At 47.2% G+C, this 17,004-nt stretch overlaps 2 protein-coding genes across 3 annotated transcripts in view; both read left to right on the forward strand.

The window, feature by feature from the left end:
- The first annotated feature begins 1,446 nt into the window (after positions 1 to 1,446).
- The window catches only part of LOC143768068 (uncharacterized), a 66,213-nt gene continuing 50,655 nt past the window's right edge, over positions 1,447 to 17,004 (forward strand). Inside the window, exon 1 of the mRNA XM_077256746.1 lies at positions 1,447 to 1,579. The gene's annotated coding sequence lies outside the window, so the exon portion shown is untranslated. The remainder of the gene's footprint in view (positions 1,580 to 17,004) is intronic.
- On the forward strand, positions 1,938 to 15,022 carry LOC143768078 (oocyte zinc finger protein XlCOF7.1-like). 2 transcript variants are annotated; one of them, XM_077256767.1, is made up of 7 exons: positions 1,938 to 2,123; positions 10,171 to 10,320; positions 10,450 to 10,626; positions 10,710 to 10,833; positions 10,915 to 11,012; positions 11,207 to 11,291; positions 12,891 to 15,022. In XM_077256767.1, the coding sequence occupies exons 2-7, from the start codon at positions 10,240 to 10,242 to the stop codon at positions 13,868 to 13,870; spliced, it is 1,545 nt and encodes a 514-aa protein (XP_077112882.1). In that variant the 5' UTR covers positions 1,938 to 2,123; positions 10,171 to 10,239; the 3' UTR covers positions 13,871 to 15,022. The 2 variants fall into 2 exon arrangements, with proteins under 2 accessions (XP_077112882.1, XP_077112881.1); XM_077256766.1 differs by having other exon boundaries at positions 12,888 to 15,018.

Raw genomic sequence — 17,004 nt, forward strand, 5'->3', positions numbered from 1 at the left:
TTAGAAAAATGTTGTCTCTGTCCAAATATATATGGACCTAACTGTACTTTCCCGCCCACGGTAGACACGGATGGTGCTGCGGCCTTGTTTGCTCCGGCCGCATATGTTCATGGACTAGGGGCTCAGAGGAAGGTACCGGAGACCGACCTCTGCTGCCAGAAGATGGACCGCTATTACCAGCAGGACCTTCTTGGACAAACACAGCGCCAGTTGTTGTCGGCAATACTGACTTTAAAGCAACATCTAAAGTCGGAGAAACTTCTGACACGATTCAGCCGTTACTGAATCTTTTGTTTTTCAACCCCGCTTATTCTTTTGCCATTGAACCCTTCATTCTGCCATTTAACTGTTTATTTCCCAATTTAAACTGTTTGCCTCCCTGCGTGGAGTATCCCCCTGTTAAACTAAAGTTGTCAACCCTTGCTCTGCCTCCTGTCACTGCAACCCGCAACCTGCCTACATACACACACAGCTCCACTCCGTACACACACGACTCCACTCCGTACACCTTGTACACACACGAATCCACTCCGTACACCTCGTACACACACGAATCCACTCCGTACACCTCGAACACACACGAATCCACTCCGTACACCTCGTACACACACGAATCCACTCAGTACACCTCGTACACACACAGCTCCTCTCTGTACACACACGGCTCTGCTCCGTACACGTCGTACACACACGGCTCCGCTCCATACACCTCGTACACACACGGCTCTGCTACATCCACACTGTAAATCCCTCCTGATCCCACACATAAACTTCCCCTCAACCAGCACCATGACAACCAGCACAGCAGAGTCCTGCATACACTGAGGCCCCTGACTCCTCCCCTCCTGTGACCTCATCACAGGTCCTGTGTTCACAGAGCAGCCATGTATGTGGAGTGCGGCTCTGCGGGTGGAGGTCGGTGCTGGAGGCTCCATTATTCTCTATGTGGAGTGCGGCTCTGCGGGTGGAGGTCGGTGCTGGAGGCTCCATTATTCTCTATGTGGAGTGCGGCTCTGCGGGTGGAGGTCGGTGCTGGAGGCCCCATTATTCTCTATGTGGAGTGCTGCTCTGCGGGTTGAGGTCGGTGCTGGAGGCTCCATTATTCTCTATGTGGAGGGCGGCTCTGCGGGTTGAGGTCGGTGCTGGAGGCTCCATTATTCTCTATGTGGAGTGCGGCTCTGCGGGTTGAGGTCGGTGCTGGAGGCTCCATTATTCTCTATGTGGAGTGCGGCTCTGCGGGTGGAGGTCGGTGCTGGAGGCTCCATTATTCTCTATGTGGAGTGTGGCTCTGCGGGTGGAGGTCGGTGCTGGAGGCTCCATTATTCTCTATGTGGAGTGCGGCTCTGCGGGTGGAGGTCGGTGCTGGAGGCTCCATTATTCTCTATGTGGAGTGTGGCTCTGCGGGTTGAGGTCGGTGCTGGAGGCCCCATTATTTTCTATGTGGAGTGCGGCTCTGCGGGTAGAGGTCAGTGCTGGAGGCTCCATTATTCTCTATGTGGAGTGCGGCTCTGCGGGTGGAGGTCGGTGCTGGAGGCTCCATTATTCTCTATGTGGAGTGCGGCTCTGCGGGTGGAGGGAGGTGCTGGAGGCCCCATTATTCTCTATGTGGAGTGCTGCTCTGCGGGTTGAGGTCGGTGCTGGAGGCTCCATTATTCTCTATGTGGAGGGCGGCTCTGCGGGTTGAGGTCGGTGCTGGAGGCTCCATTATTCTCTATGTGGAGTGCGGCTCTGCGGGTTGAGGTCGGTGCTGGAGGCTCCATTATTCTCTATGTGGAGTGCGGCTCTGCGGGTGGAGGTCGGTACTAGAGGCTCCATTATTCTCTATGTGGAGTGTGGCTCTTCGGGTGGAGGTCGGTGCTGGAGGCTCCATTATTCTCTATGTGGAGTGCGGCTCTGCGGGTGGAGGTCGGTGCTGGATGCTCCATTATTCTCTATGTGGAGTGTGGCTCTGCGGGTTGAGGTCGGTGCTGGAGGCCCCATTATTTTCTATGTGGAGTGCGGCTCTGCGGGTAGAGGTCAGTGCTGGAGGCTCCATTATTTTCTATGTGGAGTGTGGCTCTGCAGGTGGAGGTCGGTGCTGGAGGCTCCATTATTCTCTGTAGAGTGCGGCTCTGCGGGTGGAGGTCAGTACTATAGGCTCCATTATTCTCTATGTGGACTGAGGCTCTGCGGGTGGACCCTGTGCTTGTGGACTTACATTCTACGGGATAATGGGGAGGAGACAGAAGGTCGGGCGAGCGGCAACTCTGGCGGTGGTGAGGCGGCAGCTCCGGTGGCTGGTGACGCATCAGAATGGTTATTGCAGGCTGTAGGCTTTCCTGAAGAGATGGGTTTTCAGGTTCCGTCTGAAGGATCCGAGGGTGGTGGATAATCGGACATGTTGAGGCGTGGAATTCCAGAGGATGGGGGATATTCGGGAGAAATCTTGGAGGCGGTTGTGTGAGGAACGAATAAGTGTGGAGGAGAGAAGGAGGTCTTGGGAGGATCGAAGATTACGTGAGGGAAGATATTGGGAGATTAATTCAGAGATATAGGGAGGGGACAGGTTGTGGATGGCTTTGTAGATCAGTGTTAGTAGTTTGAACTGGATTCGTTGGGGAATTGGGAGCCAGTGGAGGGATTTGCAGAGTGGAGAAGCAGGGGAGTAGCGAGGAGAGAGGTGGATTAGCCAGGCAGCAGAGTTGAGGACAGACTGGAGCGGTGCAAGAGAGTTAGCGGTGAGGCCACAGAGGAGGCTGTTGCAGTAATCGAGGTGGGAGATGATGAGGGCATGCATAAGAGTTTTAGTAGATTGTGGGCTGAGGAAGGGACGGATTCTGGCAATATTTTTGAGTTGGAGGAGACAGGAGGTGGCAAGAGTTTGGACGTGCGGCTTGAAGGACAGGGCAGAGTCGAGAGTTACCCCGAGGCAGCAGATTTCAGGTGCAGGAGAGAACGTGATGCCGTTTACCATAATAGATAGATCAGGTAGGGGGGATACGCGAGATGGAGGAAAGATGATGTTTGGTTTTGTCTACATTAAGTTTTAGGAAGCGAGAGGTGAAGAAGGATTCTGGACAGCAGAGAGGTGACATCTGGGCCAGAGAGGTAGATCTGAGTGTCGTCCACATACAGGTGGTACTGGAAGCCATGGGACTTTATATCTTGTCCTAGGCCAAGGGTATAGATGGAAAAAAGTAGGGGCACTAGGACAGAGCCTTGAGGGACTCCAACAGAGAGAGGGGGGATGAGGAGGTAGTGTGGGAGTGGGAAACTCTAAATGTGCGATCGGAAAGGTATGAGGCAATCCAGGACAGGGCAAGGTCTTTGATCCCAAGAATCTGTAGCAGTAGGCAGTGGTCGACTGTGTCGAAGGCAGAGGACAGGTCAAAAAAGAGGAGGATGGAGAACTGTCTGTTAGCTTTGGCTGTGAGTAAGTCATTAGTAATTTTTGTCAGAGCAGTTTCGGTGGAGTGGAGGGGGCGGAAGCCAGATTGGATGTTGTCAAGGAGAGAGTTAGATGAGAGGTGGGAGGAAAGTTGAGAATGGACATGCTGCTTGAGGAGTTTTGAAGCAAACAGGAGCAGTGATATGGGGCGACAGCTGGGCATAGCAGTTGGGTCAAGATTCATTTTTTTGGAGGATGGGTGTGATGGTGGCATGTTTGAAGGCAGAGGGGAAGGTACCAGAAGATAGCGATAGGTTGAAGATATGGGTTAGGGCTGGAATAAGCATGTTAGTGAGGTTGGGAAGCAGGTGGGAAGGGATGGGCCAAGTGCACAGGTGGTGAGGAGTGATTTGGAAAGGAGGTGAGTAAGCTCTCTGTAACAACTCTGCTGGCATCACTGCATGGCCTCGCATCTCTCACACTATCTTACCCACTGCTCCAGGTCATGATGTGGTTTCTATTTCATGCCAGCTCCATGTTCTGTGTCTCTGCTCTCTGCATGCTTCATGGCTCTGTGTATAGGGGGGCGGCGCCTGAACTCTCTGGTTCTTATAGGAATCAGGTGCATCTGTCTAATCTGTTCCTGACCAATTACCAAGAGGCCTCCAGTATATAGTGCAGCTCCACCCAGTGTTCTGGGCCTGTGCAATGTGTTAGCTCAGTTTGTGTTTAGCTGCTGAGTTTGCCAGGCCTTGCTCTGAGTTACTCCCTCTCTGGAGGCTTTCCTCTGTGCTATTGCCTTGATCTTGTTGTCCACCCTCCAGGAGGCAGAATATCCTGGTCCCTGTGTCTTTGTCCTTGTTTCTTGTCTTGTTCCATTTCCTTGTCTGAACTTAGTCTTACCTCGGTCTCCTTGTCTGTGGCTTCCTTCCCTGCTGTGTCTTTCCTCGTGTTCTCAGTCTGCTTACACTCCGCGCTCTTGCGGCTCTGCCTGCTCTGTACCTTTGTGGCTTTACCCCTGCTCCGCACTCCTGCGGTTCTGCTCCTTTCTACTCTGCTTAGCTTCTGTAGCTGCCGTAATCCCTTGCTGCAGCTCCTCTCCACATTCCTTGTGGCTCCACTCTGCTTTGCTGCAGAAACCTCTCGCTGCAGCTCCTCTCCGTATTCCTTGCGGTTCTGCTCTGCTTAGCTTTTGCTGCTACACTTTCTCTTGCTGCTCTACCATTCCTATCCGCAGCCTTGCGGTTCTCTTCCTGTGTGAACAGGTCCCAACCTGTTCCTTCATTCTCCCTTCCTTCTGGCTTGTTTCTGTACCTACATCTCCTGTGTGAACAGGTCCCAACCTGTTCCTTCATACCTCATTCCTTTCTGCTTCTTTCCTTTCCTGCACCTCCTGTGTGAACAGGTCCCTACCTGTTCCTCCAAACTACATATCCGTACCTGCACCTCTAGTGTGAACAGGTCCCTACCTGTTCCTCCATAAACCACATCAACCAGTCCAGTGTTCTATGCCGTGCCTTCCAATCCAGTGTTCCTGCCAGTCCAGCTGTTCCTGCTGTGCCTTCCAGTCCTGTTTTCTGCCGTTCCTGCCAGTCCTGTGTCCCTGCCAGCCCTGTGTCCTCTGCCGTGTCCCTGCCAGCCCTGTGTCCTCTGCCGTGTCTCTGCCAGCCCTGTGTCTCAGCCGTGCCAGCCTACTCATCTGAGTTTCTGCTGTGCTCTTCTGCCAGTCCTGCCTGATGCCCACACCAATCCTTGTGTCTCTGTCTCTCAAGTGGGATCAGCAGCCACAGCCAGACACCACCCTGGAGTAGCACCTGGCAGCTGCCTGCTGCACAAGCCTGACCTCACCATCAGAGGCTCCAGTGAAAACCCAGGCAGCTGTCATAGTCACGCCCCTTCCAGGGTAGTCTGGTTTGTGGCACAGTGGGGCCACAAACCCCCCGAGCTCACGCCCATCAGTCAGGGCGTAAGCGTGACACTCTCCTTCAGTGATGTTGAAGAGGCAGGTTATTAGGGAAGGGCAGACGTCTGGTATATGGAGTGGTTGGGGTGGTGGAACTGTAAAGGTTTGCCTTGTTTGGTCGATCTTTTTGAAGTAGGTGGCAAAGTCCTCGGAAGAGATGAGGGGAGTTGGAGGTGGCAGTGGTGGGCAGAGGAGAGAGTTAAATGTGCTGAACAGTTGTTTTGGGTTGTAGGATAATGAAGATACAAGGTTTGTGAAATAGGTCTGTTTGGCAGAGGTGAGGGCTAATTTGAAGGTAAGTGTAGCTTGTTTGAATGCAGTGAAGTCATCTGGCAGGTATGTTTTCTACCAACGCCGCTCCGCGACACTGGATGCATGTCGAAGTTTTTTGGTGAGATTGTTATGCCAGGGTTGCCTATTGATTTGTCGCACTTTGCCATGCATGAGAGGAGTGACTGAGTCTATGGCTGATGAGAGGCTGGAGTTATAGAAAGCAGTGGCGCTGTCCGTGTCGTGGAGTGAAGATATGGAGGACAGGGGTAGAAGAGAGTCTGAGAGTTTGTGAAAGTCTAGGTGTGCTAGGTTTCTGCGAGGATGTGGTAGTGGCTGGACATGGAGGGCGGGTGAGGAGGACAAGGATGAGAAGATGAGTAGATGGTGGTCAGATAAGGGGAAGGGAGAGGTTGTGAAATTAGATAAGGAACAGAGGTGGGTGAAGATGAGGTCTAGTGTATGTCCGTCTGTGTGGGTGGCTGTGGAGGACCACTGAGTGAGTCCAAAGGATGAAGTAAGGGCCAGGACCTTGAAGGCTGCTGGCTGGCGGGTGTCAGTAGGGATATTAAAGTCACCCATGATGATGGTGGGGATGTCAGCAGAGAGAAAGTGAAAAAGAGTTCTATTATAATGCCCTCTACATAAAAACATCTGTTCATACTATAACCTAACTAAGCCTCCTATGGTAAATAGCTTCCACACTATCTACCATTATCAGCTATAACCAACACACCATCCGCCCCTATGAAATACGGCCTGTACCGTGGCTGTCCCCTCTCTAATTTTCCATTACACGTTCTATATCTCCACTCTGTCCCCCTGCCATGCTAACCCCTCTCCATTTTGTGCCTCCATTTCACTATGCCCCCCATCTTCATATCCACTCTATGCCCTTTTCATACTATGTTCTCACACTGCCCACAACGCTGCCCTCTTCAAACTGTAACTACTGCTCACACTGTCCCCCTACAAAATATGATGTCCAAAACATCCCCCATGTATACTATGATGGCCCCCACGGCATCCCATACAGTATTATGGCCCACAAACATCACCCCAAACAATATATTTACCACAATCTTCTATTCACTATGTTCACCACAGTCCCTTCAGTACAATGACCTGCACAGCCCCATATACAGTATGGTCATCACAGCTCCTCATATACTTTGCAGCCCCTCATTCCATGGCCCCCTCACCTTAACTCTCATTTCATGCTTCCCCTCATTTTATTTTCCCCTTCACTGACCCTCATTTTATTCCCCCTGCACAGCCCCTCATTTTACTCCTCCTCATCTGCACACCCCTTCATTTTATTCCCCCTGCACAGCCCCTCAGTTTATTCCCCCATCTGCACAACCCCTCAGTTTATTCCCCCCCATCTGCATAGCCCATCAGTTTATTCCCCTCATAAGCACAGCCTGTTTATTCCCCCCATTAGTACAGACCCTCAGTTTATCCCTCCATTTTCACAGCCCTTTAGTTTATACCCCCTCTTCACAGTTCCTCAGTTTATTCCACCCAGTAGTATAAGCATTTAAAAAAAAAACAACAAACTTATACTTGCCTAATCTACGCTTTAGTCCACCATTTCCTCTTCTGTAAAGTGCAGAAGAGGTCTCAGAATGGTGCAATGACATCACTCCATCATGCCATCCAATATCCCCTACGTGCACCTTCTCCAAAAAGGTGCAGGCCGTAAGTGGTCTGCATCTTGCTGGAGTTCCTGGCAGAGGAATGTCCGGAAACTCTAATGTCAATGGCTGGAATAAGTTACCGGCGGCGGCAGACATTCAGCAATTTCTTTTTTTTCAAAGTGCTCCTTCCTTGGGTAGACAGAAGGTAGCGCCCTAGGCAGGTGCCTACTACTCGTTGTCCCGAGGCCTGAGCTCAGTCAACACCCTAACTCTGATTGTACTACTAAACGGTCATTCAAGACACTGACATCTCGGCATGCCCCAGCATCCGATTGGGCAGCTGAGCTGTCCATCAAATACTGACAGCACAGCATGCCCCTGTTGTAGATTGGTGGGCTGAAAGAAATTCACTGCAACCAGACCCACAACAAGATGAAATTGTAACAATATTGTTCCCACAGTACTGCCATCCCCCCACACATTGTATAATGTTCCCTCAGTACCACCATCTCACTACACAGTATATAATGTTTCTAGAGTACCGCCATCTCCCCCAAACAGAATGTTGTTTCCACATTAACGCTATCACTCTCATACACAGCATAATGTTCTCACAGTACCGCCATCCCACACATACAATATAATATTCCTACACTACCACCATCACCCCACACAGTTTAATGTTGCCACAGCACTAAAATCCCCCCACATTCACTATAATGTTCCCACAGTACCACCATCCTCCCACACACAGTATAATGTTCCCATAGTACTGCCATCACCTCATAGTGTAATGTTCCCACAGTACTGCCATAACCTCATAGTGTAATGTTCCCACAGTACCGCCATCCTCCCACACACAGTATAATGTTCCCATAGTACTGCCATCCCCCCACACACTGTATAATGTTCCCACAGTACTGCCATAACCTCATAGTGTAATGTTCCCACAGTACCATCATCCCCCCACACACTGTATAATGTTTCAACAGTAACGCCATCCTCCTACACACAGTATAATGTTCCCATAGTACTGCCATAACCTCATAGTGTAATGTTCCCACAGTACCGTCATCCCCCACTCACTTTATAATATTCTCACAGTACTGTCATCCTCCCACACACAGTATAATGTTCCCACAGTGCTTCCATTCTCAATTTTTTTGCAACAATTTAACACCTGTTTTTATGTAATATATTGATGTATATGGGAAAATGCTTTAAAAAAAATCATATCCAGAGAAATTAAAACAATGTGCATGATAACATTGGTATTATATATCTCCTCTCTTGTGGTTCCTACAAACAAGCTTTTATAAAAGCCTCAAACTTCTGTGTGTGTCAGACCTGAGAGCTAACGTGATAGAAGATTACAGTGCGGGGAAGACGGGAAGCCTCCATATAGAGGCCGGTGGGGATGGAGTCAGTGACCAACTCTGGCCAAATATGTTTCTAGAGCCGTAGTAGAAGATGAAGATGTCGTCCTCATCATGAAGTCGTTATTTCTCCTGTCACGTGTAATGAATATCTCCTGCAGTATTGCTAATGCCGATTCCAGGGTCGGTAAATGAGACGGGAATTAGCGTTATGGAAGATGAGACTATGAGAAACGTATTCAGCTGCTGACTCCGAGGAAGAAACTGCTTGTTGTCTGTGGCCTAAAATATATAGGTTTTATTAGTAGATGTCAATAAAAAATATAGAATGTTGTAAAATAATCAAAAATACAAGAGCTGCTTGAGTCCCTGCCAGTCTCTGGATTTCCTGGAGTCCCAACAAACTTGTGATTCCTACAGTGAATCAGTTGCAGAAGTAGTGGCCAACTTAGCCCGTGATTGGGAGCATGGAGGAGATGTCTTAGTCAGTAAATCAACTTACCGTATTTTTCGGACTGCAAGATGCACTTTTTCCCCTCAAAAAAGGGGGGAAAATGGGGGGTGCGTCTTATAGTTGGGATGCAGGCTTACCGGCAGTGGTGCGGCGGCGGCAGAGGTGCGGGGAAGATGAGGCGCAGTGAGCGGTATGGCGTGAGCGGGGTCCCTTCCACAGGTAAGGTGACGCAGCGGCCCGGTAAGCAGCAGAGCCGGGTGAATCATGGCTTTATCGGTAGCGGCGGCCATCTTCCTGAGGCTGCGCATGCGCAGATGGAGTGCTCTGCTTCCCGGGGCTTCAGGAAAATGGCTGCGGGAGGCCGCGTGTGCGCAGATGGAGATCGCTGCGGCCATTTTCCTGAAGCCGAGATTTAAATCTACGAACTCTGCTTCAGGAAAATGGCCACCACGATCTCCATCTGTGCATGCGCGGCCTCCCGCGGCCATTTTCCTGAAGCCCCGGGAAGCAGAGCACTTCATCTGTGCACGCGTGGCCACAGGAAGATGGCCGCCGCCACCGATAAAGCCATGATTCACCCGGCTCTGCTGCTTACCTTGGATCCCGGGCCGTTGCGTCACCTCACCTTTGGAAGGGACCCTGCTCACGCCATATCGCTCATTGCGCCTCATCTTCCCTGCACCTCTTCCGCTGCCACAGCGCTGCTGCAACCCCCCCTTGGACACCAGGCTGTGGCGTTGCCCACCTAAACAGGAAGGGACCCTGCTCAGGTGCACGCCATATCGCCCACCGCACCTCTGCCGACACCATGCCTCCTGTGACCCTGCTCTGCCACCGCCAGCCCTCAGGTAAGATACTGTAAATTCGGACAATAAGACGGACCCTCATCTTATAAAAAAATATTTTTTTCTGCAATTTTGACCCCAAATTTGGGGTGCGTCTTATAGTCCGAAAAATACAGTATGTTCTGGTCCATACAAAACTAGAGAATACAACATCTATACGTTCTTATCTCCTCATATGTTTCACTTATAATCTCCAGTGTTTACATTATTACACAGGATTTTTATGATGTTACATCTGCTCATCTTCTCATTCAGATCTCTACGATATCGTATCCTCTCTGTGGGAATATTATATATTAAGAACATTTTCTGAATCAACTGTCAATGATGGATATGGACAGGTACAAGATGGAACAGAGGATGTTACACCTCACTCTAGAGATCCTCTTCCGGCTTACTGGAGAGGTGAGAGATTCTGATGACGTCACATTACATCATTCTTATCTATGGGAATAACAGATGGACAGAACTGGAGAGGTGAGGACTCTGGAAATGTCTGTAGTGAGATTTATTAATATATCTCTCCATAACCAGGATTACACAGTAGTGAAGACCTGTAGTGATCGATGTCTCGACCCTGTGTCTGAGGGATGTGGTAGACCCCTAAACCCAAGCACAGAGCCTCCACCTCACCTCCTGGTACATGAAGAAATCAATGACCAGAAGATCCTTGAACTCACCTACAAGATGATTGAGCTGCTGACTGGAGAGGTGAGACTGCTATAAATGCTGGGACATTATACAGTAACACTATAAAGGGATCGGGGGGATGATGGTATCATTGTATGTGTCAGGTTCCTATAAGGTGTCAGGATGTTGCCGTCTATTTCTCGATGGAGGAGTGGGAGTATTTAGAAGGACACAAAGATGTGTACAAGAATGTCATGATGGAGGTTCCCCAGCCCCTCACATCACCAGGTAATAAATAGGACTAAATACAGACGGGCTATAATTATCTGTATGTAAAGAATGAATTCAGTCCCTGTATGTTTCCTGCAGATCTATTGAGTAAGAGAACAACACTAGAGAGATGTCCCCGTCCTCTTCTTCCAGAGGACTGTAAACAAGAAGATCCCAATGTTCTTCAGGATCATCAGGTAGATGGAGAGAAGGTGTCATGAGATCTCCCCTATGATGTGTAGACGGCTGTGAAGGTCTTGTGCTCAGTCTTGTTTTATTCACCAGTATTATATGTTTTATACTTGTGTAATGAGAACGGTGGAGATGGCAGGATTAGAGCTGATCAATGATGTGATGTGACTTCTCCAGTATTTTACAATGTTTGTTTCAGAGTGAAGATTTGACCCATATTACAGAAACATATGTGAGGGGTGGTGAGCGGTGTAAAGAGGAGAGTCCTACATATGATTACCCAGGTGAGTAGTAACTGCTAGGGATGAGCAAGCACTAAAATGCTTTGATGCTCATTACTTGAACCAAGCAATTTCTAATGCTTGGGTGCTCATTTCGAGTAACGAGTATAATAGGAATCAAAGGGAAATCGAGGCATTTTTCTAGCAGACCCTACAAGAAGGTCTGGTGGGCAGTTAAAATGTTGAAATGGATGGAAAAAGTGCTGAATGGAAGGATAACAGCATGGGGGGAAGACCCCTGTAAGCATCATTGACTCCCATATTGATGTGGAGAACAATGGTGTCACACTTTGACGCCACTTTATGGAGTGACAACAAAACATTCAAAATTGATGAGAAATTGGAGTTTACAGGAAAAAAAATTAAAGGGCCACTGTCACCCCCCTCCAGCCGTTATAAACTAAAAGAGCCACCTTGTGCAGCAGTAATGCTGCAGTCTAACAAGGTGGCTCTTTTAGTTTTTGATTCATTAATTACCTCAATAAAGCGTTTTAAAAATTGGCCACACATACCAGATATTGTACCAGGAGGCGGTCCGAATCGTCCTCTATCAATCTTCCAACTGCCGTCACTCTTCTCTTCAGGGCCGATGGTACCCGCCCCCTTCGCGTTGTTGCTTCTTAAATCCGGCGCCTGCGCTGTGCGTGCCTGCCTGGGGCCTGCGCAGTGTTCTTTGTCAGTCACATCTCAGATGCCGGGTGCCTGACTGCGCCTGTGCGGGCAGTGCGGCCGCCCTTTTGCTGAATCCCCGCCCCGCACTGTGTTATTCATTATGCACAGTGTGGGGCTGGGGTTCCTGGGAAGGCGGGGAGCGTCAGAGATGGGAGAGCGTCCGAGATGGGGGAGCGCCTGAACAGCGCAGTGCGCATGCCCAGGAATGCCAGCCCCGCACTGTGCATAATGAATAACACAGTGCGGGGCGGGGATTCAGCAGCAGGGCGGCCGCACTGCCCGCACAGGCGCAGTCAGGCACCCGGCATCTGAGATGTGACTGACAAAGAACACTGCGCAGGCCCCAGGCAGGCACGCACAGCGCAGGCGCCGGATTTAAGAAGCAACAACGCGAAGGGGGCGGGTACCATCGGCCCTGAAGAGAAGAGTGACGGCAGTTGGGGGATTCATACAGGACGCTTCGGACCGCCTCCTGGTACAATATCTGGTATGTGTGGCCAATTTTTAAAACGCTTTATTGAGGTAATAAATGAATCAAAAACTAAAAGAGCCACCTTGTTAGACTGCAGCATTACTGCTGCACAAGGTGGCTCTTTTAGTTTATAACGGCTGGGGGGGGGGGTGACAGTGGCCCTTTAAGAAACATTCTTTCCTGCATAATGACTTATATCTAGGCAAATTTTAAAACTTTTTTAAAATTTTAATTTATATTTAATTTTTGGAGGCATATTGAACAAATAGCTGAACACCACGCTCTGCTGGTTCATCCTATGAGGTTTTCTATTACACTGTGAACTGTCATTGTCCTGGTGAATAATTCAATATTTTTACATAACTTGACATTTTTACAAACGGTTTAAGTAGAAGTGTTCAAAAACATAAATTTCAAGGATATTTTATTAAAAAAATAATTGGTTTTGTTCTTAACAGATGACTTTCCCTGGAAATCAGAGGGACAGCTGACATCTTCAATTTTTAAATCAGATCTTTTTGAGAATCCACAGGATACAACTGAAGTGATTGCCATTACTCCAGATATACCATCATCCCTTCACAGCAAAGATCTATCATCCGATCTATTGAAACAGGTCCTGTCTTCTGATTCATCACTGACTACTAAGGAAAATCAAAGTCACAAAATCAGCATTAAAAAACGAACTGATCCTAAAGTAAAGAAGACGTTTTCACTTTCAGAATATGGAGATAGTTTTCCCCTTGAAAAGTCTTTCCTTAAGCATCAGAAAATTCACTCGGAGAAGAATATATTTTCTTGTTTTAACCATAAATCGTTTAACAAAAAACACCAGAGAAGTCACACAGGAGAGAAACCTTTTTCATGTTCAGAATGTGGGAAATGTTTTACACTGAAATCAGATCTTGGTACACACCAGAGAACTCACACAGGTGAGAAGCCTTTTTCGTGTTCAGAATGTGGGAAATGTTTTGGACATAAATCAAATCTTAATACACATCAGAGAACGCACACAGGTGAGAAGCCTTTTTCATGTTCAGAATGTGAGAAATGTTTTGCAGAGAAAGCAACTCTTGTTATACATCAGAGAACTCACACAGGAGAGAAGCCTTTTTCATGTTCAAAATGTGTGAAATGTTTTGCAGATAAATCAGCTTTTGCTAGACACCACAGAACTCACACAGGAGAGAAGCCTTTTTCATGTTCAAAATGTGGGAAATGTTTTGCAAATAAATCAGCTCTTGCTAGACACCACAGAACTCACACAGGGGAGAAGCCTTTTTTATGTTCAGCATGTGGGAAATGTTTTGCAGATAAACCAACTCTTGTTATACATCAGAGAACTCACACAGGAGAGAAGCCTTATTCATGTTCAGACTGTGGTAAATGTTTTACACAGAAATCAAAACTTACTGCACATCAAAGAACTCACACCTAGGAGAAACTTAGTTTAGAATGTGGAAAATTGCATTTTGTTAGACACCAGAGTAATCACGCAAGGTAGCCTTTTTCCGGTTCAGAATGTGGAAAACATTTTGCGAAGAAATCATCTCTTCTTAATCACAAGAGCATTCATGCAGGGAAGAAGCCTCTTTCATGTTCTTAATGTGGCAAATATTTTACACAGAAATCCACTTTTAATAAACATCAGATAAGTCACACATGGGAGAAGCTTTTTTGATGTTTGATGGAAATTTCAACAATTTTATTGTAGAGTACATCATATTAACATGAATAGCATGGGTTGTAAAGTTAAAGGATCCCCTCGCAGGGGGAAATATATAGTAAACTAAATAGGAACAATACATTATCCTTGACTAGGTAATTTAAGTTGTATGAATCAAATATACAGCAATAATAACTCAACTGTGTTATAATAATAAGAAGGGGGAAGGGAAGAGGGGTTATTGAACCTTAGACGAGAGCGATGAGAATTAAGTTGACGTGAACTAATATATCGTGTAGATCAGGGGTGTCAAACTGCATTCCTCAAGGGCTGCAAACAGGTCATGTTTTCAGGATTTCCTTGTATTCCACAGGTGATCATTTAATCACCTGCACAGAATGATTCCAGCACCTTGTGCAATGAGAAGGAAATCTTGAAAACACGCATGGTTTGAGGCCCTCGAGGAATGCAGTTTGACACCCCTGGTGTAGATCAAACGTCATATCCATCAGTTAGTATTCTCTATGTTATGTTTTTTATATAGATAGTGACAATATTCTGGAAAAGGCACCTTCGGTCTGAGCTTGGATCCATGGATCCCATATACTTCAAAAGAATCGGATCTAGTGGCTTCAAAATTTTTCATATAGCTTTATTTCCGTATCTACTTGAGTATAAGCCGACTCGAGTATAAGCCGAGACCCCTAATTTTGCCACAAAAAACTGGGAAAACTTAATGACTCGAGTATAAGCCTAGAGTGGGAAATGCAGTAGCTACTGGTAAATTTCAAAAATAAAAATAGATACCAATAAAAGTAAAATTAAATGAGACATCTGTAGGTTGTGTTTTTGAATATCCATATTGAATCAGGAGCCCCATAAGATGCTCCATGTTAAAATATGCCCCATATAATGCTGCACAAAGGTTAATAATTGCCCCATAAGATGCTCTATAGAAAAATTTGCCCCATACAATGCGGCATTAAGGTTGATGTCCCCATAAGATGCTCCATAGATTATGCCCCATACAATGTGGCATAATTGTTGATGGCCCCATAAGATGCTCCATAGATTATGCCCCATACAATGCGGCATAAATGTTGATGGCCCCATAAAATGCTCCATAGATTGTGCCCCATACAATGCGGCATAAAGGTTGATGGCCCCATAAGATGCTCCATAGATTATGCCCCATACAATGCTTTATTTAGGTTGATGGCCCCATAAGATGCTCCATAGATTATGCCCCATATGCTGATGCTGCGATTAAAATAAAAAAAAATCACATACTTCCCTCTCGTTGCTCAGGCCCCGGCACTTGCGATATTCACCTTCCCCGTTCCCCGGCTGCGTGCCGCTGTGTCTTCCGGCTCTCTGACTGTTCAGGCAGAGGGCGCAAACTAAACATGTCATTGTGCCCTCTGACCTGAACAGTCACAGCTGGAAGACGCGAAAGACAGAGCGGCACGCAGCGGTGGAACGGGGACAGGTGAATATCGCACTATGTTCAGCCTCCCCCGTTATACTCACCTGCTCCCGGTGCAGTCCCTGGCAGCTTCTCACTGTCCGATGGTCTCCGGGCACTGGCAACTTCATCCTATGTTCAGCGGTCACATCGTACCACTCATTAAAGTAATGAATATGCTTTTTTAGGACAATGTTAATTAATTTTATTACATCTTTCGAGAGAGATTTTACTATTGGGCATGTCTACCAAGTGTGGAGTGTATCTCCTACATCAACAGATCCCCTGAAACATTTGTCAGGAATTGTGGGATATATATTGTGCAGAGAATTAGGAACGTAATGGATGCTATGGAATAATCTAAGGGACGTTTCAGTGAGCAATATTTGATTACTTCCTTTTTGAATGTTTTCATAACATTTGTACCATCTCTGAGGTGAAAGGGTGATTTGCAAATCCTCTTCCCATTGTTCCATGGTTTTTAATTTCGAACCGTCTCTGGGTTTATTGAGTACAGAATATAATTGTGATATAAGATCATTTCCCAAATGGTCATATACGCACTTGAATTCATAATTAGTTGTTTTTTTATGTTGAGTGTTAAGGAATAAAGTTGGTATAAAGTGAAATATTTGTTCTAATCTAAAGATTTTGGATGTTGGTACTTGATGTTATCAAACAATTCCAAAAGTGGTGATGGTTGAGATTGTGATGCAGATTGAAATCTGTTAGCTCTCCAAATACAAAGAGAATGAGATGTATATGGTGAGTGTGTAGCCAGGTCCTTTGGTAATGGTCCAGTGGCCCAAATCAGACTTTCCAAGGAGTAAGGAGCTATATGAGAACTTTCTATTTGAGGCCTGTCATGAACCAGGGAGGTTTGGTTGCCCCGGTTCTTTTCTGAAGGGGATTTATTTATATCCCACTTCCGAGTTCTGGTTTGGAACTCGCAGCTCTTGGCGCCCCCCGTACCAGGAGGCCAGTCAGGGAGCTGCACCTAGGATAGTTAGTCACCAGAAAGGATGCCTGCTATGTACTGTCTGTGGTGCACACACTGCAGTGAGGGTGATATAATTATTCCTAGCCACAGCTGAGCAATACACTATAAAAACCCCGTTTGGTCACTGCCAGCGTTACCCACCAGCGAAGGACACTTCCGCTGCCACCAGCTCCTGTTCCTTAATTAATAATGGGTCAGGAGCCAACCCAATTAGTAGCGTAATTTACTTCAGAGGACGTGACTGTATGTTATAGAGCAGTGTTCCCCAACTCTGGTCCTCAAGAGCCACCAACAGGTCACGTTTTCAGGATTTCCTTAGTATTGCACAGGTGATAATTGCATCACATGGACAGGCAAGCATTCAATAACCTGTGCAATACTAAAGATATCCTCAAAACATGACCTGTTGGTGGCTCTTGAGGACCGGAGTTGGGGAACACG

The sequence above is a fragment of the Ranitomeya variabilis genome, chromosome 4, assembly GCF_051348905.1.
Source record: "Ranitomeya variabilis isolate aRanVar5 chromosome 4, aRanVar5.hap1, whole genome shotgun sequence".
In the NCBI taxonomy this organism is placed as follows: Eukaryota; Metazoa; Chordata; class Amphibia; order Anura; family Dendrobatidae; genus Ranitomeya; species Ranitomeya variabilis.